At 38.1% G+C, this 22,020-nt stretch overlaps 1 protein-coding gene across 28 annotated transcripts in view; it reads right to left on the bottom strand.

Annotated features, from left to right (window-relative positions):
• The window catches only part of SVIL (supervillin), a 140,640-nt gene that overhangs the window by 12,811 nt on the left and 105,809 nt on the right, over window positions 1–22,020 (bottom strand). For 16 of the 28 annotated variants that reach the window (XM_054814550.1, XM_054814549.1, XM_054814553.1 and 13 more), the window contains 15 exons: window positions 20,810–20,939; window positions 16,581–16,658; window positions 15,944–16,012; window positions 10,045–10,195; window positions 7,523–7,612; window positions 7,354–7,440; window positions 6,133–6,310; window positions 5,752–5,924; window positions 4,353–4,508; window positions 3,454–3,590; window positions 2,802–2,949; window positions 2,532–2,677; window positions 955–1,130; window positions 710–854; window positions 99–375 (listed from right to left, as the gene is read on the bottom strand). In XM_054814550.1, coding sequence (XP_054670525.1) covers window positions 99–375; window positions 710–854; window positions 955–1,130; window positions 2,532–2,677; window positions 2,802–2,949; window positions 3,454–3,590; window positions 4,353–4,508; window positions 5,752–5,924; window positions 6,133–6,310; window positions 7,354–7,440; window positions 7,523–7,612; window positions 10,045–10,195; window positions 15,944–16,012; window positions 16,581–16,658; window positions 20,810–20,939 — 2,141 coding nt within the window. The remainder of the gene's footprint in view (window positions 1–98; window positions 376–709; window positions 855–954; window positions 1,131–2,531; window positions 2,678–2,801; window positions 2,950–3,453; window positions 3,591–4,352; window positions 4,509–5,751; window positions 5,925–6,132; window positions 6,311–7,353; window positions 7,441–7,522; window positions 7,613–10,044; window positions 10,196–15,943; window positions 16,013–16,580; window positions 16,659–20,809; window positions 20,940–22,020) is intronic. The other 12 variants (XM_054814536.1, XM_054814545.1, XM_054814538.1 and 9 more) reach the window with 5 other exon arrangements.

The raw sequence follows: 22,020 nt of genomic DNA, 5'->3' as shown, positions 1-22,020 counted from the left end.
CACATCCAAGGAAGTCTAGGTCTGGATGTCACCACTAGCAGCAGCAGGTTTAGCTGCACTTTGTGTTTCAGCAGGATGAAATGGAATTGTTCACTAACCTGTAGTGCTCACCATGTACTTCCACTTCACCACATATGTATCTCCCTCATGGAACTGCCCTATGCTTTGCTTAGGCAGTCTGCTATAATCGAATTCCAGGATGTGCCAGACATCCACAGATGCAGTGATAATTTCAAACTGCCTCCCATCTTCTCCTTCTACAAGTCCATAGCCCCGGCCAATATTCATTCCATCCAAGACTGTGCCTACAGCAGTTTGGGGCACAGCTACCATTAGCATCACATCATATGGTTTAGAGTCAGATCTGGATTCTTCCTGTCAAAAAACACAGAAGAGATTTCTTAGAGCATAGCTTTTTTCTTCTTACCCCACAGTTCCCCCCAACAGTTTGCCTCCTGCATATTTCAGTACTTTGATATCTTGTCACCATTTGCTGCCTTGTCAAAGCCACCTTGGCAGTGTTCATTGAGCTGCTCGGCACTAATATAAAGCAACTCGGTGGGTTCACTGTAGGCGGTAATATTCAGACCCCTAGGTCAAAGCCCGCAAGATAAAGAAAGTGCTCTGGATCCTTGAGAACAAGCTTCCCTGGCTTCCATCCCAGCTAGGTCATCTAGTTTGAAATACCTAGCATGCTTATTATATGCACCTTCTGGTGAAGGGATTCACTAGAATTCTTCTCATTGAGTTTCTTCAGCTCTGTCCAATCAAGAAATTTTTCTTTGAACAGTATGGTCTCGTTATGTTCTGTGAGTCTGCCAAACACAGCCCAGTCTGGGCGTCCTTGTCCCTTTCTGTACAAGGGAACAAAAGAAATAAAATCAAATTAAACACTGTGAAATAAGGGCAAGAAAACTAAGTTTCTGCAATGAGACTAGAGTTGAGTTTTGATACCTGGGTATGAGGGGATTGCATTCCCCTGGGTCCAGAGGATTGATGTCACAGTTGGAGTAGTCAAAGGTGCCATTCCACAAGTGTTTTGCCAGCTGGAATGCCACTTTTCTTTGTGCTAAAGTAACTTCCTTTCCATGCCATACATATACTTCACTGCCAAAATCAAACACCAGCACCTAAAAACCAAACCAAACCACAACAAAAAAACAACCTACCATTAGGTTAGGTGATACCCTGATCCTCCAGTTTCCTAGTGCTGCAAGCTGACAGTGCGTTGAACACAAACTCCTCCAAATATCTGAGTTTCTGAAGTGACACTAACAACCAGCACTGCAATGCAAGTAAGGCCAGGGCAGTGGTCTGCACTGTGATGTCTAATTGTTGCGGATGACTGGAAGCAAGTATGGGGAATGCTATGAGGTATATCTTTAGGTGGTAGCTTGCTGTCCTGGTTTCAGCAGGGATAGAGTTAATTTTCTTCCTAGCAGCTGATATAGAGCTGTGTTTTGGAAATAGGATGAGAATAATGTTGATAACACACTGATGTTTTAGTTGTTGCCAAGCAGTGAAGGACTTTTCAGCTTCTCATACTGACCTGCCAACGAGAAGATGGGAGGTGCCCAAGAAGCTGGGAAGGGACATGGCCAGGACAGCTGACCCAAACTGGCCAAAGGGATATTCCACACCATATGATGTCATGCTTAGTATATAACTGGGGTTGGCTGGGAGGTGGCATGGCTCAGGAACTAGTTGAGCATCAGCTCTGGGTGGTGAGCAATTGTGCTGTGCATCACATGTTTTGTATATTCTTTTTTATTACTATTATTATTATCTTCCTTTTCTGTCCTATTAAACTGTCTTTATCTCAACCCATGAGTTTTACCTTTTTCTTTTTGATTCTTTTCCCCATCCCACTGGGGAAGGAGTGAGCGAACGGCTGTGTGGTTGTTTTAGCTGCCTGCTGGGTTAAACCACGACACTAGGTCACTATCAGATTAGGGAGCTCATATTGCTAAAAATGGGATTCTGTTGCATGACTGATTGCTGTTCAGTTACAGCAGCTTTCACTGATGTTTAGACCTATGCTTCATCCTGCAGGAGGGGAAGGCTGACAGCACATACAGCATGGGTAACTGGCTCAGCAACTTGAATACTTTCAAGAAAATGCATCGTGTATTTATTTTGGAAATCTGCTCTCATTCCTACTTAGATGGATGAAATGATTGTTTGAAAGGTAAGAGTCTGCTAAGGATAGAAATAAAACCGCTTGAAAGGGAAAACAGGTTTTTCTTTTGTTTTTCCAAAGTGTTCACTGTTTTGCACGTCTTGACTTTGGAGTGAGCCGCTGTTGACAAAAAGATTTACACTTCCTAAAATTCTATTTCACTTTAAAGATAAAATGATCCAATTTCTTGAGACCTGCAGCACACTCTAGATAGTAAAGTGTCCAGAAGCTTTTCAAAAACACAGAGGAGCTGATTTTCAGTGAGCCTTTCCATAAACATTTGCAGTTACTGAAAGCTGTTATCAGCTGTATGTTCCTGCGCTTACCACAGGAGCAGTAAGTGGCACAATACCTCTTTTGGTTGTAGCAGGGTACATTTTGGCACCTTTCCCCAGTAGTCATCCTCAGGAATGAGTTTATCCTCTACGAGGCGGTAAATGCAGTTTGTTTCTATTATTGCAGCTTCATACATTTCATCTTCTTCAGGACTTCCAGCAGCTTAAGGAAAAGATTGTCAAAAATAATAAAAAATTTTAACATCCAACTATCTTTACTAAAGAGAACTGACTCAACTATTTTACTGTGATAAAACATCAGATACTGTAACTGTAAGAATGCTTACACTGATAATTTGTCTGTCCACCAAGGAGTTTCCAGAAGTCTTTGGCTGCATGGGTATGGGTATTTATTCCTTCTTCTATAGTCTGTATATAAGAAGCTCTACAGCCAAGTTCCCTCTTTGTCTGAATTAAAGTTGCGAGTTCTGAAGCCTAAGAGATTAATGGTTATCTGAACAAGATTGCTTAAGTCTTTGGAATACTTGTGCATATCTTTTTCAGGGAGAAGGCAAAAGTAGATAGGACATAATAGAGCAAACAGCAGGAGAAATTATTATTATTTGTTGCGCTAAATAAACAGACACTAGAGAAAATGTTACAGCAATACATTCATTCTTTCATTTGCTTTAAAATGCATCTTAATGAACATGGGAGTAAAAAGGACATCCTGCAATTCAGACTATTTTTTGTTTAAGTGCAAATCTGTTTCCTGAGGATATCCTCTTTTCTCTTGCAGCTTCTACACACTTCTATGTCAGCTTTCATTCACTGCACAGGCTAAAACATATTTACAGGGATCCTGCATATCTACCTGTCACTGACTATCAGTTACATGCCACTTTTTGAAACAATTAGCGCCAAGGCTCAATGACATCAGAGACACATATGCTGTGATAGTTCTAAAAATTAATAATAAAAAACCCAACTAGTACTAACCTTTGCTTTTTCTATGACATTTGCAAACTCTCCTACCCATAAGAAACAGAAATGTGGAGTTAACAACAGGAAACAGTCTCCGCTGTTCAGTGACGAGGCCCTGGGTTCAACTAATCTTGTTTGAACATGTCTTCTTCCTAAAAAGAAAACAAAGCTAATTATATTCCTTTGACTACTGCTATCAAATGCCAAGATCTAATTTGTTTTGAATGAAATACAAACAATCCAAGCACATTTAGCAAAACATATGGAAACAGACTGTTAAAGAAGAATTAAAAGACTGCTACTGTGGAAAAAGGTTTTACTCACAGGAAGCAAAAAAACCCGTTGCCTCCTATCAGCTATTATTTCTATTATTTCCTGTTCTTGCTTTAACAACTTTGTGTCCTTCTGGAAAGAAATGAATTAAGTAAATGGCAGACAGCAGCCAAATTCCAGAATACTTTACATTTGCTTAAGTGAAGCTATGGCACAGTTTCTGTAGGGAGTAAAAAGTTTTAAGAATTTTATTTTGCCAAAAAAGTATCTATTATTTTGCAGAATCAGATACATTCCTATGCACTGTAAGGGGAAGTGGAGCAAGAACACTGTCATGTCACTTCCAAGTTATACTGAGCCCTGGAAGAATGGGACAGTTCAAAAATTTCCACAGGAGATGGCTATTCCTGGATGGATATTCCTGAAATACTCTGTTTTCTCCTTGGAAAACACACACCAGTGGCCACAATGCAAACCTATTTGTAAGGTTTTGCATTTGTGACACAGTTATCTCTTATTCTTTTGGGACATAAATCTCAAGCTGGAGATATGGAGCAAGCTAAGCATCCAACTGTGGTAGCAACTCCCATAAGTTACAATCAGCCTATTCTGGATGGAAAGTAAAAGCAGTTCCAGCATACCTTTAATTTGCAGCAGCATTAGCTTCTTGTATGGCACAGCACTGTTGTTAGAGTTTTGCTCTGTTAGATTAACACTCCGCAGGCTAACGTTGCTGAAGTTCTCTTTGCTTGCCAAGCCAGCAAGTGCTACTTCTGAGAAATTTGAGTTTGTAGACACTTGTATATAAAAGAAGTTGGAGAAAAAACACACAAGAAAACAAAAAAAGGACAATATTTAAAAAAAATCAGTTGTTGCATTAAAAAAATTAAATCCCCCCCATTATTTCTCCATCTCAACAGCAACGCAAAACCAGGTTGAACTTAGATTAACTGCTAGCCCAAAAGCTTTGTGGGTTTAGTAGCACCTAAGTTTCTAGATATCATCCAAGAGTAAACTGTCAGCGTCAGAATTATGTTATTTGGCAGAAATACCAGCTTTGCCAGGAAACATGTCTTACCCAATGTTTTGTGAAGTACTGTGTAGATAGATCTTCAGTGTCTTATAATTGATTAATGATAAAATACAGCAGAGTAGCCAAGGCTAATTAACTGAAATTCTCTTCAAATTTGTCTCAGCCAGTGTGATGCAACAACCATTTACATTTCAAAGTCTTAGTCATGTTTTACTGTAAACTTAAAGCCTAAATTCTTGGCTCCTTTTGCTTATTTCTCAACCAAAGACAAAGCACTTTATGAATTTATAACTCAGGGAAATGCTTCTCATCAAATGACAACAAAGTATTACACATATAATTAGTGTTTTCATCAATAGAAATTATGTTTAAAGATGATCTCCCTCTATTGAAATGTAATAAGGAAAACTTTTACCCAAAATGGTAAAAATGGCTTGACAAACCTTTGAATAAATTTTACAATAATGTCTGTTGCTGTCCGTCTGGTTGTCAGGAGAAAGCAATGTCACAAGCAAAACACAAAGCCCTGCCACAGAGCAGTGATCCTTTATGGACATTAATCTTTTGGAGTCAAGAAGGCTAATTCTAGTTTCTGAGAGAGAATTAGGCCCCAAAATTGAGGCCAGTGTACCTGAACAGAAGTTCACCTCTTCGTGCCATCTCTCCCCGCCAGCATAACATAATGTTAGATCTGCTTTCCTTGGTCCCCTGTCCTCACACCCTGCAGGCACAGTGGCACTCTCTGCACAAGGTGACTGTGCTAAAAATATATAATTAAACCTATGCACAGGAGGCGGCTGTAGGTAGCTTTACCTGAGGAAGTCACACATGCCCTTCTCTCCCATCTTCCCAGACAATCTACATTCAACCTTATACCTCAATCAATTTATTGCCTCTCAGAGAATATGTTCCAGTCCTTCACTTGTGGTTTTGAGATTTTTTGGTTTGGTTTGGTTTTCATTAAAATAGCAAGACAGTGTCTTGTACAAATCATCCTGTTAGCTTACTTTTTTCTACTTTCATTCGCTTTGACTCCATGAAAGCAACATTCAATCTTTGTTCAGTGTATTCATGAAGAATATCTTCTCTTGCTGCCAGCATTTTCAGGGGGTTTCTAGAGGACTGGACTCTGCGCGCAGGCCTAACTGCACGTTTGTGCTCCGCTACAGAAGATATTAACCTGAAAAACAAGCAGTGTTTATAATCATCAGTTAATTTTCCTAGTCAGGATTAGTTCCTTGATTCAGGCAGAAGAGTGATTTCAGAAATGTGTAAAAGAAATGGACATGCCCGGTACTAAGATATCTACAAGACGACTTAAAGCTGAACATTTTGACTACTGCCCCTATGTCTGCATTCAAAACAATGGGGGAAAAAATAGTTCTTACTTTGGTGCATAAGGATCAAAGATGGCATCAAAGTCCTCATCAAGGTCCAAAGGCACTGAGGAGGAAGGGAAATCCACATGGCGATAAAATTTGGAAAATGTTTCGTCATCATCCAGCTTCATCACCTCTTTCACAGACTTTCCTGTAACTGTCAGCACCGTCTCTTGCATCCCAGCAACTGCAGGAAAAAAACCACCCCACCCAATAAATAATCATACTAGAATTTCTAACTCTAGAACAGGTAAACATGGCTTTTGGGGTGGTTTTTTGGGGTCGTGGTGGTGTTTTGGGTTTTGTGGCATTTTTTTAATTGATGGAATTTGAAGGAGAGATGGTAGAAAAGTGTATTGGAAAAGAATGATAAAACTGGAGTGTAACTGCTACTCATATGCAATAATTTCTATTACAAAATAGTTGGGAAATATGGCTGAATAAAAAGTTAGACACTATCAAAAATGAGTTGTTTTGGTAGGATGATATAAACATTTTATGGTCTATATTCCATCTTGCTTCCAACCACACAATTCCTTTCTTTGAAAAGATCTGCTAGAACTACAAGTGGAAAAGTCACTACATCAGACTAGTGAGTGTGGTGAGTATGGCACAATCATTATCCTATGCTAGTGCCTCTTCTGCTGAATGTGAATACTTTTTTTATGGTATTTGACACTCTACAAATTATAAAAGGATTTTTGTCTTACAAATGGAGGACAGACATATGAGATGGAAACACCAGAGAACTCTAAACAGCTTCATAAATAGCCAACAAACTGTACAGGGAAGCTGTATGAGCTGCTACAGAGTCAGTTTTCAAAAAAGCAGGAAGGTGAACAAATTGTGCTTGGGAGCAGCTTAGTGTCCTTGATTTTAATAAGGTTAAACTACATTTAAAGCTGTTTCACTGTATATGGCAATATGTTTCAGACTGGCTGTGTGGTTTTAAGAAATTTTGCTCTTTGCATACATCCTATGTAGAGAAAGAAGAAAGTTATTTCAGCATTTGTGATGTATTCTATTGTACATTTGTAATACAATCGCATAAGGCTTTTTTGTTAAAATTTAGCAAAGACTGAATCACAAAAATAAGCTGTGTGATCAGTAAGTGCAGTCTGAACAAAGAAATATTGTTTCTGTTACCAGATTTTTTAACTTAGAGGTACTCTAAGCAATTTACTGAAGTTGAAGAGTGGATCCATTGCCACCTTTGGTAACTCTACCAACCTTTGTTATTCAGCCTTCCCAAGAATGACTCCAACTTGTCAAGCTTCATATCTGATTCCAATTGCATATCAGGCCTGGCTTCAATTTCTAAGCAAACCAGAAAGTAAAACTTGTTAATTGACAGGAAGTAAAATAGCCTGAATGTATTTCAGTCATTTTTATTCCTTACCTTCCAAGGGCTTTGTAACTGGGGTGGTGGACTTCTGTCGGTTACTAAAAGGGGATGCTACTGGTGTTAGCGCACTTGGAGAAGCCAGGCCTGCATAAGAACAGAGGACATAGGAAATGCAGTCCTGGGTCAGCCTGTGTTTCCAATCATGATGACAAGGGAAGCTATTTAGGGAAAGCAGATGAGCCATACCACTTCCTACAGTCCCTCATACTTCCTCAGCCTCCACAATGGTTGTTTAGGGATGGGAGAGTGTACGGCCCTGCCCGCTCCTCAGAAACTGTCTCATTCACAAGAACAAAGCTTTGTTTCCAAGTGTCTGTAAGCAAGCTAATACAAGATGCATGCTTTCTCTTGAACACAGTCATTTTGCTTGTTTTCAAGGTAGCAGCAGATCACTTGGTCTACATTTTGGACTCCAGTTCTACCACAAGCCACATTTTAAAAACATGCAACTGTTCTGAACCAAAAGATATAGTAAGCAGGGAAACTACCAAGTTCTTGCTTGTCATCTTCACAACCACCACCCCCTCATCCCTCTTTTTTAATTTAAATCCATCTCTATTAATACACATAGCAGGATGCACCTGTCCTGTGAATGCTGTCCCTGGATTAAGCAGTAATTCTCGGGCTCTGTTGCGTTTTTAAGAACACATGGAAATGGAAGTAGAAATGGAAGTCAGAGTCCCCACCATATCAAGCACTACTCCCTCCTTTTGTTGTACTGTCCTCCCTCCTCTTCAGTAACTATCATCGAGCAATTCGTTTTGGATCCAGTGGATAAAGTAAGATTGTGTTTAGTTCCTTTCATATGAATCTATGTTGCTCCAATAACAGAAATGGCACTCTATAGGTTTTGTGGGGTTTATTAGGTAGAAAAGTATACTGAAGCAAAGAATTGCACCTATGACCTCGTGTTGCCTAGACTTTCAGTACATGGGGAAACTGACATTTAAAGTTTCCTCTAATATCTATTTTCCATTTAGCCATAGCTTACTAATTACTGAGCCTCAGAAGTTTAAGCCTTTGGTTATTTTGATCAGATTAAACTGATACTGTACTGGGAGAATATATACTAATCAGTGTTTCCACTATTTTCACTACAACTCCTAGCAAGTCATAATTTTCAAACACCAAGACAGATTTAGAATATAGTTGAGTAGCTTTTCCACAAACAAGGCTTTAATTTTGCATTGCTTTCTCATCATCTCTTAAATTAAAAACTCATCATGATAATTTATTCTTTTAGGCAACAAAAATAGCACACATCTGAATAAAATCTGACTTGGTCTGCTTTTATTGATGCCACTGTCACTGGATTACCTTGCTTCTCCAAAAGAATGATCACAGCACCTAAAGAGATTGATCCTTTCAAGGTACTTTTCTTTTCCCCTTAAGAAGAGCAAATGCTACCACCTTCTATTCCTTTCCAAAGACCAATCTGTTTGGCAAAAAAAATAAATCTCAAAAAGCAGTCTGTGGACAACTGAACACTTTTTCTTGGCCACCCTCCAAAAGAGGTTAATATTTAAACACGGACAACTGGTGTTTCTAGCAGCAAAACAATGTAAGCAGCAGCTAAAATATCTTACTAATAGATCTAATTCCTAATACCATGTTTCTGTTTATCTGCCAACAGAATGTGGCTTAGATTGCAAATAGAGTTACTCCCTGTTGCAATGCTGCCCTCACCCCACAATGATTTTTTTGGTGGTTGTCATTTAACTCATGGTTCATTGTTGTTATATTTAATAACCAAATTCTTGTGGTTAATGAATACTCAGATTTGTTTTGTTACAAGAGACCAGTTTAGGTGCTGCCTTCCCAAAGCTATCATCATCCCAGGCACACTGTGTGAACAGCTACATTTCTACCACGTACAGCCTTCAGAGACTCCTGTCCACTTCAGAAGAATGATTGCATCTGGAAACAGTGACTGAATTCAAGAGATCCCGAAAATGTCAACATTGCTCCCTTGTCATTTCTACTCCCTGGTTCTATGCAGAAATCTGTTCAGTGATTTCTTCAGCCAAACACAACACTTGAAGTTGTTGTCCAAAACAGCATCCATAAAAACCACATGTTTGCTAAATATTCCCAGTGATCCTAGGAGTGGGGGAAGTGCCAGCAATAGCAAGAACTAGATTTCACAACTTCCCTCTAGACAGTGCACCTGGGTTTTCAAAGGAAGAATAAATAAGAAAGAATAATCCAACTGTGGTCTCTGGGTTGCATTAGAAGGAAAAACAATACATATGACTGTTCAAGTGATTGACTACCACCAGCCAGACAGAGCCCAGTAATAACTGGATGGTACTGCAACAGTGCAGAACAAAATGGATCAATACCAACAGCCACAAGAAGCTAGAGTGAACAGCCTCATGACACTATATTCAGTTGAAGGTAAACAGTCCTCCTCTTGCTAAACATGGATACTGTTTCTGCATAGCTTTAGCTTGACTTTATTTTGACTAGACAGATAAGCAGTGGCTTATTTATATTAGGATCATTTCATCACTGACCTTTTTTTACCATTCGGCCAGCTACAGTGAACTGCGTAGAGTCATTGGCTGCTCCTTTACCCTTGGATTTCCAGGCTTCTTCTCGAGCTGTAATCAGGTGTTTCCTTTCTTCAATGGTCATCTGACTCTCCTGGTTATCTGCCATTCTCTGCTTTTTTGGGGGAAAAGAAAAAGAGGTGTTTGAAAAAATAGATAAACTGACCACGATATAGCAAAGGACAGGCTGAACGTTTCAACTGCTAGCTGTAGAGGGAAGAGAACAGAACAAGCTACTAAAGGAAAGACACAGGCACAGCTTAGTGACCCTGACCCTGAGAAGCTTCATTGTCTTGCTGCCCCATTACACTGTGAAGGTAAGGTTGTGGTCTATGCTCTTTGACCTTTTCTTGAAACTACCAGCCAAGGCAAATGGTATTCCTCTAAGAAAAGCAAACAATTTAGTCTGCATATGATACAATTTTCCAGACTTCATTCTTTTGAAGCATGACTTGCTACACTAGTGAGATCACTAAACTGACTTTCAGCAGATGTTTTCAAATGTGCAAATCTGCAGGTGGCACAGGGAATAACAATGAAGAAGTGTAACTTCAGTTTGTGATTTTTGAATCACTCTCTTACAGTAATGCAGTTCTCCAGGCAGGATTAGCAGCCTTATCTCTCCAGAGGCTGCTCACTTTAGTTCCTATGTCAGCGTGCTCTACTGAATATTTTTCCAATGACTGTGATCATCTTTTTTTTCTTTTTTATGTCGCCCTCAGCTTTCCTCACTTGCTTTAGAGGGTAGCAGCCAACAGCTTGAGTGATTAGGAGCAGCTAGGAGCACTAAGATACTTAGTGCTACTAACACAAAGGATTGATGATGGTACGTTAAATAGGAAAGAAACTGAATTTACATACTCTGCTGTAGCTAGGTCAGGCCAAAGAAATATTGCTTCGATGCACTTATCTTAAGAAAGTAGCAGCATTTCAGGGATTATACTGCCTAGAAATCAAGTATAAAAGTATTTTTAGTGCATGGGACTGTCAACTCTGGAATTACTTCCAAGTTGTGTGCCATTTTGCATTTTCCTTCGCAACCTAGCTGCTAGAATTGAAAAAAACACATGAAAATCTAAAGCTTTATCACAGCTCTAGCTCATACAACCACAGAGGGGAAATGAAAAAGGACCCAAAAGCTTGTGAACATAAAGTAAACATTCTTCTTGGTTTCAAGATACAAGAGATATTCTTACTTATTTCTTTTCTTAAAATCAAACAGACTAAATAAATCAGTCACTTTTTATATGAACACTCTTGTGAATGCAGGGGACGCACCAAAATAGAGATTTCATAGCCTTCGGCATTTACCAGGAACAGTACACATCAGCCAGAAGACTAAGGACAAACCAAGAAGTGGCTTGTTCAAGGACTAGGACATGAAAGCCTTCCACTCCTTCCTCTGGTTCCATGTAACTCTGCAGCCTTCTGCAGTAATGCTTGCTCTCAGTTTCTTCGGAAGATAGCTGGGCAGCCAGACACTATGACTGCAAGTCACGATAATCAAGATAAAAACCTCTGATTTTTCCCTAGAACTCCAAAACGTTCAATAGAAATAACAAGATGCAAGTCTTTTCAATATTGCTTCCTCTTCTGTAAAAGCATCTGAATGCTTTAAATAAAAACACTGAAAGTAACCGCTGTTCACTTCCCCCAATCTCTATGCGTTCCAATGTCTGAAGCACAGGCACCTCTGGGATGAACAGCTGGTATAAAAAAACCCCATAGCAACACACTAAAGGAGATCTTGGCAGGAAATTAATATATACCTAATCAAACCACAAGTGAAATTTCATACACAAAACAAATACTTTTAACTTGGTGAGGATGCTGACTTTGATTATAATCTGAGGGGAAGTGTGGGAGAGGCAGGAAGAAGTAGAGTCATATGGATTCTTTCATATGGATTATTTATATTTTTTAAAATGACGGGGCTTAATTTTGAATTTTGTCTCCAGCAAATACCTGAAGCTCCAGAGTCTGTGGAGCTACTGGAAATTCTGAAGACACAGGCCTTGAACCCGTATGTGTTAATCACTACACAGGTACATTGTAAGAAAGATCATGAGTAATTCTGGAGCCTTGTCAAAGGTCAAAAGAGAGTAAGTAGCTCTCTAAGGGTAGAAACAAACTTTTTTTTTTTTTTTTTAAATGGAAGATTTCAAGCTGCTCCTTTGGGCAAAACATCCTTGGAGTTCCTAAAAACAAAAATAAATCAGATTGGATGTGTATGTTACAAAACTCAGAGTAGTTCCACATTAGATCTCTTCCTAATGCATGAAGACTCCCACCTTCCTCTATTAATAAACAAATTAACTAAAAAATATGATAAGGTGAATTGACACCAAGCAATCCCTAACCCATTTAATTTGCTATAGCAGTTCTGGTGAAAACCAGAAGTATATGTGATGCTTAAAAGAAAGAATAATTTTCTATATGCAATTGTCAAAAGAAATGCCAGAACAAATACACCTGGTAATTGGGACTAGTTTAGAAAGCTTTCACAATTGCCAAATGACAGCATTTGTGGAGGAATGAGCTGGTCAAAGCATGTTCTGGTTGGGAGAAAATATGGCAAGAAAGATAAAACTTGACAAGCTTTTAGGTGCAAAGTTTATTTCCAAGTAAAAAAAAAGAAATTAAGATATGAAAGAAGAATAAATCTCAAATTTCTAACTGTGACATTTTGATAAGGGGAGCTAAAGACCCCAATAAAAGCCAAAACAAGAATTATTTTAGTGTATCAGGAATAAACAAAAGCTTAGGAAGGCAACAGCTCCAATGCTATTTTTCCATGAAACAAAAAAGGAAGGCTGTTATGGTCAATGAAACATCCTAATTTGTCATGAAAAATACATCCATGTGTTCATTGAAATCTTTTGTTTCAGACAAATGATAAATTCCTAAAATGAAGTGAAACAGAAAAAGGATCAGAAAAATTGGCATCCTACATGAAATAACTGGAATAGGAGATGCCCCAAACACAAGCAGTGATTTAAAAAAAAAAAACAAAACCAACTTTGAAAATGGGAAAATAGGTAGGGCTGATAAAAGCTCAGATGGGGACAATACTTAGAAGAAATACAACTAAAGTAGGTACAGGTCACACAAGCTGTGTGTTGTTCCAGACACCCATGGGAAGACTGCTGTAAGACAATCAATAAAGAATCAAAGCACAGACATGTAATTAATGCCATTCCACCTGGCATTATGGAAAACAGGTTTAATCAAAATGGTAAGTTTGATGAGATCAAGTATGATTAAATATGTTAACACAGTTACCTCTGATTTCTTTAATATATTTGACTTAATCACAGATGACATTCTGAGGTTTTTTTGAGCAACATAAAAATATCAGTGCAGCTTACAGGCTGCAAACTAGTTAACTGACTGAAAAATTATTTCTAAACAGAAGAGAGGCATGCAGTAATCTGATTCATCCCAACTTTGATCAAAATGTTTTCATGCACATGGAAAAAAGATACAGTTCTTCTGAGAAGACTCTCAGGATGGCACCATCATACAGATGTGAGGAAGGTAAAGAAGAAATAATCACATAGATGGGTAAAAAAAGTTATCAGAAAAATCTAGTAAACCAGGCTTTTAAGAGAAATGTTACTTGAAAAGGGAAACAAGCAAAACCCAGTGAATTAGGAAGATAGAAAAATTCCCACAGAACAGTTGTTCTGGACAGATAATCTATACTGCAATAGCTCATCCATTTCCAGCCTCTACACTTCTATCCAGAATGCTGACAATTTTGAAAGGTTTCATGAAATGGCTAAAATATTTTTTCAAGATTTGGAAATAATCTACCTTAGATTAAATCAGATGAGTATTTATTTTTACTGAAGAAAGGGTTAAGTTTTACTCAGCGAGAATAATTACACATGAAAAATTACTTAATATTGCAGTGAATTTTCTGTATGTTGACACTTTAGAATAAAGAATCTGGATTTTTATAAAAGATCTGTTTTAAGTCTGAGAAGGAGTTATAGACTCAGTTATAGACTTGATGCAAGAACAGCTAGAAATGGATTACTTTTCTCCCACTGCTTGGCTAGGTTGGATGATGATATTGGTCTTTTCTAGCACTGCAACACATTTCTTGAGGGTATGCACAGGGACTCCACTTTTGCAGCATCAGTTCATGCTAAGGAAGGGCCTACATCTACTCAATGCTCTATTTTGTACTCTACGATTTTCCAGACCAAGCAGTGTCCCCTCTAGGTCACAAGAACATGACTGAGAGTGGTCTGTTAGCATACTGGTTTGTTCTTTGGGGTTTGGTTTTGTTTTTTAATGCAAGAAATAAGAGAATTCAGTGTTTTCTATGTTGAAGATCAAGACTCCCCCTACCTGAGGGAGTCCAAAACAAGGCTGAACATAAAAAAATGTATTTTTCAAAAGGGGAATCCATTTAAAACCAATGTTATAAATTTTATAAAAGAAGAATCCAAAAAGTATCTATTTGCTTTTTAATACAAGTAACTTCTCTAGTGTAGGCTTCTAAGACAAACAAAGCACAAGAAGATTTCAACAGCTGTACAAATACAGAAAAGTTTCTGCATTGTTTTCCTCTGCAACTTTATATGGGTCTTGTTATAAGGAGAAAACTCAAATGCAAATGTATGGCTTCCTGTTCAAAAGTGGTTTGAGCAAAATAGAACACACTGAACTTGTGTTTGGTGCAAAACCCAAAACAATTAATTGTGCCAGGAAAAAACCCCAAACAAATCTGTATGCACCTTGGCACTAAGCTAGAAGGAAGCAGCTTTCTAAGAGGGCAGGATGTAGCTCACCACGGTCAATGGAAACATGAACACTTTTTGGGTGTTCCCCTTTTACAATAGATGGGATGAACAGCCCATTGAAGGACCTCCTCTCACTACTGGAGGGATATAATGTTATTAGGTTAGACTGTATATTTACCTTCTAGATACATAGAGCTGCTGTCACAATAAAATGAATAGGTTATCTGAAGTAAATAGTAATAAAGCTATAGTAAATCCAGAGCTTACAGAGAAGAGGTAACACTAACACAGTTCAGTTACTAGCCCCAAATTTAATTTTTAATTTAAAAAAAAAAAAATCAGAGTAAAAGATCATCCTCAAAAAACAGCTATGAAAGTGAATGTGGAAATGGTAAATATCAGTAGTCAAAATTTTTATCGTAGTTCCAGTAGCCTCTGCCATAATCATCATCCTCTGTTCTAGCAGCGCATATCTGCCCCTTGGATTCACTGCCATTAGGCATACTGGCCAGAATGCTCCTCACATATGACATACACTGTATTTTGTGTGGGAATGAAGAACCCAATGGATTCCTTGTAGTACTACAACCACAGATCTGGGCTGGGAGGCAAGTCACAGGAGGTGTAATAAAGCAGAATTAGATTTGCATAGATCTATTGAGATCTTCCAGTGAACTCTCCTTGTTTTCTCATGTTTTTCTTCAACTTGTTTCTTTGCCCACTCCTGCCTTTGCTTTTTTTACCTCTGGTCATGTGAAACAAGCACTGTTCACTCAAATCAAGATCCAGTATTCTACTTCTGCTCAAAGACAACTTTGTTGTGTAGCTCTAGCTGAAGAAGGTTTATATTTCTCATTATCTATTAATTCTTTATAAGTTCTTAAAATTGTTTATGATAGAATTGCAGAGGTATGGACATGATTTTGAGGAACATTTCACATAAAGCTTCTCTAACATTTACTGGAACAGCAGCAGAACTCTATTCCCAAGCAAACACAAAGTAAACTCTGTTGCCACAAGTTGCTTTAGGAATGTGAATCTTAGATCGGAATATAATTTTCTTACTCCTCCCTCCAATAATTAAACAGGAAGTTTGTACAGCATTTCACCTTCCATCTCCAAGGATGATGTTCATCAGAAATCAGAGAGCTTGATTCTTTCAAACTAGTACTACAGACCTTAAAGGAAGAAAGAGAGAGAGAAGCAGGAAGATAGGACAGTCAGAGAATAGAAGCAGGATGTGCCAAGACAAAAATTTTTAGACAGGGACTAAGGAAAAGCACTGTAGGAAAGTCACCTCTGAACAAAAGCAGCTTGTTTTTTTACAGTCAATAAATTAGGTGATTTCATGTCTTACATTGTATTTGTGAATTACTTACAGAGAAGTCAGGGTACACAGCATTTTATTCTATTTATTACATATGGCTCCTTTTATATACCGTTTTTAACAACTTGCAAGTTTTCAGTGTTATAATAAATGCAATGTCTCCTTCATTTACTTTCTCACCTGTATAGTCTAACAGATACAGAATTTTTTGAAATGCAACCATAAGAGAATCTCTAGCAGAATGTATATTGAAGAAGAATATACAACATAGTGGCATAATACTATGTTTCTTTAAAGCAGCATTTACTAAGTTGGTTAATCAGTTAAGAGGTTTATTAATTTTCTACATAAAACAAACCCTGTCAAAATGTGCTTACTTGAAATTGTTGAGTGTTTAAATTGTGCAGACTTTTGCTCACCTGATTAATAGGTAGAAAAGGATGAAATTTATGGAGAGCGGGTATAACGGGAGAGTAAGTAGAAGCATATACAGGTTCCTATGACAAGGACAGAAGCAAAGCAAAGGAATTAGAAAAGAACTGGACTATCAGAAATGGAGATGTGGGAAATAACTCATCTTCCCCTAATTTCTTACAATGAAGTAAATCTGAACCTTTTAGTATTCTAGAAATGTTTTTCCTATTGGAAAGCCAGAGATCAAAAATGTTGTCATAATACAACAGCATGTTTACCAAAGCCATTCCATGCAGGAATTAAACAAGTTAGTAACAATATCACTACAACTCAACACAGAACGAAACAGCACAGCCAGAAGATACACTTTTCATATGCTGATAATTTTTATGTCTCTGTTTTCATGCACCATTAAATTGATGAACCATGTCAACCACAATGTGAATAATTCTGCTGCAAGTTTAATCAGACCTTGGTAAATAACAAGCCATCCATTTTCTGGATGAAAGGAAAAAGAATGCTTACTAAAACAGGGATACTCAAAAGCCATCTGGAGGCAATTGCTAAGCCCAGAGCACTCAGCGAAGGTGAGTTCACCATTCTAAACAAAGCCTACAAATAGCCCCTGCCTCATAGCTGGGCTTACTCAAAGCTGATTAGACATGGCTTTATCATCTATAATTCTTCTTCCTTTCTACAGGTTAAAGCAAACGTGGAACATTGCATAGAATATGGGTAAATGCAGCTTATGAGAATGGCTCAAAATGAAGCTTAATCATTAATTTCAGCTTTGATTAGAATTGGATACAAGCATTGGGTGGATGCCATATATGAAATGGATAAAACTATTACCACAGCAAGAGATGAACATTTTGCCTAAAGGTCACTTTTTAAGAGCTCACCCTCTTCAAGATTTTTACACACTTCATCTCTGAATAATTTTGAATTGACTATTCAGCCTCAGCCTTTAACACCAGTGCTGAGCTGCAATTTGAACTTGCTATAAGAATTAAGTGCATTTCAAATGTCATTCACTGCTTTAATGCGACTGAAATGCAGCTGGTAATCACATTAATCAGGGACTCTGTTAAAAAATGGCTGACTATAAAACAGGCATTTTCATTCCAGTAAATCTTGCTGTTTTGATACTAAGGAAAGATTTTAAAGTTAGTTAATTTTTCTACCCATGAAACAAACCAACAAAGTGGAAGTTTTCCATCCAACCTAAGATGATGAATACAAATATACTAAATCCAAAATATTTTTCCCAAATAAAAGTGGTGGCTTTTTTCCCCAGTAAGACATTCTTCAGTGTACAGTTGTTCCCTTGATGTTAGAGCTATTCTTTGAATTGTCCAAGTATGTTTTACTGTACATATATATAATTCAAGAAGTCTCACAGATTCCAACAAATTTTCCTCATATGCACAGCAATCATCAAAACAGATGCTGGACCTTCAAGTAAATCTCAATTTCCCCCTCATCCGTATCTCCTTTGGTTAATTCCTTACTCCCTTTTTTTTTCCCATTTGAGGTTGCTTTGTCAGCTTTTCCATGAATTTTATCGTTTTTCTACAGTTTTGCCTACATATAAATGACTATAACACTTTTGGAGAAATATCTCACCATGCAGACAACTGTGCAGAAGCTTTTTGACTAAAGTGACCAAGCAGCGCTATTTAATGTAACTATTTTATTATTAGTATGAGTCTTTCAGCTTTTGTTGTTTTTAACAAATCTAAATGTACTCTAATAACTTCTATTTTATACAGCTATGCTTCAATAATCAAATCTCCAGAACAAGTTAGATAACCTTTTAAAAGACACGCACACACAAAAGAAAACCTAAAAAGGTCTCTGACTACAGGAGTGATATACTACAGCTAAAACCTTCAGGCATTATTTTGAACCAGCAGGGCATGACAGAAGTTTACACACCCTTGCTGTTAATGCATGACTGCCATGTGTGGAAATTGTATTTTAACTAGCTGAAAACACAGTAATCAACACAATTCCTGCATTTTTATCACAATCCAGCAACAGAGAGGACTAAGATTCTTAAGTACATTGTAGTCTCAAAGCTCTTCTACAAATAGAGACTTCAGTGGCACAGTGCTTCATGGTCCTCAAAGGATAATAGCCATTATATTGATTAATTATCAATAACAGTATTTCCAGATTTAAGGGCAGCTGACATGGTGTGTTGTAAGCAGTGTGGTCAACCTAGTGAAGCTTTACATTATTTATCACGTATCACATAATGAATCAGCATCACAAACATCCATACAGTTCAGGGAGTTGTGTATCTAATAAGACTAACATTTTTTTCTGATACATCCAAGATTCCACCCATTGGCAGACATGCAAATCCTTTGATTTAGGCTGTAAATAGCCAAGAGCTGACATGAACCAAGAAAGTGGGTGACCCAGTGTCACAGAAACTCCCACTGCTAGCACTGCCACATCAAAGCTCGTACCCTTCAAGCACTTCATGCTCTCTTACTTGCTTTAAAAGCCTAACTTGTGCTATGTTGAGTGAAGTTGCTGCACATGGTAACACAGCAGGGAGGATATGGGTGCTGGGGAGCCAAAAGAGAGAACAAAGGTTTTGTCTCTGCCTAAATCTTGGCAGCTGCTTAAAGCTTTTTCTCAACCCCATTGTCTTTAGCTGGAGTACATTTGTTATCTGATCTCAACAGTTGTCATTTTGGAGACTAGCCTGTTAAAAATGTGACCGCAACTTTGCTTTACTCCTGAAACTCTTTTTGCTTTAGGACATCTTTCAAACGAACAACTGGATTTTTGAGTAAGTCCACAAGGCAAAACCAAAACAAACCCCATAAACCAAACTGCAAAAAATCACTTTCTTGTTTTTCTATCCAGTTAACACACAACCATTGATGGGTCATATGTTCAGGCACAGATTTATCCTCAGTAATGACAGACTGTGTAACAACTCCTTACTTGTAACATACTGATGGAACAGGAGGCTTTTTTTATTGTTTGTCTATACTGTTTAATAGAAGCTGCATTTTCACAACTAAATAATTGAATCCAAAGATTACTGTCCCTACTAGTAAAATTTATAACACAAATTTTATCTTCACTTGTCCTCTGTGAAAATATTCCTTCAAAAATTAAAGGCTTTTGAAACCGCCTATTTTATCTGACACTGTCGTTTTCAAAATACTAGACTCAGAGGGGAAGCAAAGCTGCATTAGTCCTGTAGTTTGAACCAGCAGTCCATTTTGAAGCAAACCTCCCAGTCACCCTCACTTTCTGTGCTTTGGTTCACATTGCAGAATGCAAAGACCCTTTTAGATGAAACTAAGCCCTGAAGCGCACTCTGGGATTCCCGTGTAATGCCATGGCTGCTAACGGGCAGTCAGGCCACAGGAGCAGACTAAATTCAGCCTGAAGCAAAACAAGAAGGTACGGCATGGCATGGATAGCAGGTCCTCATCAGTAATCATTCTGCTTTACAGATCCACTCCTGCTGGGCAACATAACTTAGTCATGTACAGACACAGCCAGAGTGTGCTAACAGTGTGGACTTCCCTTTCCTCTACACCTTTCTATGTATCTCCCACTCTATTCACTAACACTGACAAGACAGACAAAATCCTTGTCCAGATGGTTTTGGCTATCCACAAACACCAAAAGATCATGCAAGATAACCAAAAGCCAAATGGCTCATAGAATCATAGAATCTTTAAGGTTGGAAAAGACCTCTAAGATCATCAAGTCCAACCGTCATGAATGCTCTCATACCTGCATTTCCTCAGTGTTTCTAGGATCCAAAATTACTACTTAAAAAAAAAAAAAAGCGTATGCACAGAGACAGCACAGCTTTAAGAATCTGAAATCTTTACAAGCTCACCCATGCTAAAGAGAACACCGGAACTTAAAAGTCTTAAGCCAATTGCATGGGGGGGGGAAAAGGCTTAAATCATTATACCTGCACATTCCAGAGGCCTTACAACAGGCTCACTTAGTGGTTCACAATCTGCTGATGTAAAGACACTGTAACCAATATTATATGTCCCAAGACAGTGAAGACATTCTCATTTAAAGAGTTCTCATGTTGGGAGAATTGTTTTTTAAGCCAGCCTGACAACAAGAGGAATAGCAGGAGCTAGTAGCTAATATTAGGCATGCCTGTCTAGGTGGATGCATCTTCAAAAAGCTGAAGCATTTCAAGCAAGATGTTTTTTCCAAACAAGGACAGAGTTACCTTCTTCAACAGTTGCTCAACTTCTTGCATCTGCGTGCTACGATCAGTGACAGACACTTTTGCATACTCCTGCTTTTTGCTGAGCCTGCTCTTCCAATCTTCTTCACCACTCTTCTTCAGCAATGCCAACCTAGAAGAGAAACCATGCCAGCAGGAAGCTTTAAACACTGTCCTTCCCATTATCCTCAAAAGCTATCCTTACTGTTTCACTAATGCTGCATTCAAGAGAATTTGAAATTAAATTTTTCTAACATTAACTATAGTTATTTACATTTCATACACATATACAAAGCTCACAAACGAACACCAAGCTTTTACTGAATGTGTTGAATGGGGATCATCTGTCAAAACACAGACATCTAAATCTAAGACAGGCACCCCAGTTAATTTGGATAGTCAGGGGAAATTGCCAATACAATCAAAGGAGACCAAGGTACAACACAGATCATCCTAAAGTAGACATATAAATAGGTTAATCACTGCTTTTTCCCCTCCTTTCTATCAATAAGGCACAGACAGCGACTAGCTCAGCTATGGATGCTTACACTGTAGATGTCCAAAGTTAACAGGATGAATCCTACCTTTGGTCTTTATTGTACTCATTAAAAAAAGATTTAAAAAAATTATTTTCTTTAAAACTCAAGAAGAAAGAGGTCTATTCAGCAGGCACCCACCAGTTAGGTCTCATCAAGCACATCAAATGACAACTCTGCAGCTACTGCCTTCACTACAACTCCAGTGACTGAGGTTACTATCAGACTCCTAGGGATCACTCAGTATCTCCTCACTTCGCTCAGGCATTGCTGCGTCATAAGTAAGCAGTACCAATGCGCTAGTAACTTGGTGCTAACTATACTACAGCTGTGAAACCTATCTGCAAGATTCAACTCGTTTAAAGGGTGTCTTATATTTGAAATGTGGATTCCCATAAATCTCAGGTAAGTAGGATCTTTTAGTAAGTGCTAGTTCCTATTCTTGAGCAAAATTCTGAATACAGCACAAAGGGACACTGACTGGCTCTAGTGGGGACAGCATGTAGATTTGTTTTGCTAGAATTAGAACTTATTTGTCCACACAAACTCTGAGGTGATTAGTTTTGGGTGCAGAGGAAGTCATTATGGAATACAAGGTCTACACAGGCATGATCTTTAGCTTACCTTCCCCAGAAATTAATATTTGTATGAATTTTCTGGCTTTCAGAAATCATTCTT

This window comes from Grus americana, chromosome 2 (assembly GCF_028858705.1).
Source record: "Grus americana isolate bGruAme1 chromosome 2, bGruAme1.mat, whole genome shotgun sequence".
Lineage (NCBI taxonomy): Eukaryota > Metazoa > Chordata > Aves > Gruiformes > Gruidae > Grus > Grus americana.
Note: the sequence above shows the minus strand (reverse complement) of the source record. Positions and strands in the feature narration are given on the sequence as shown.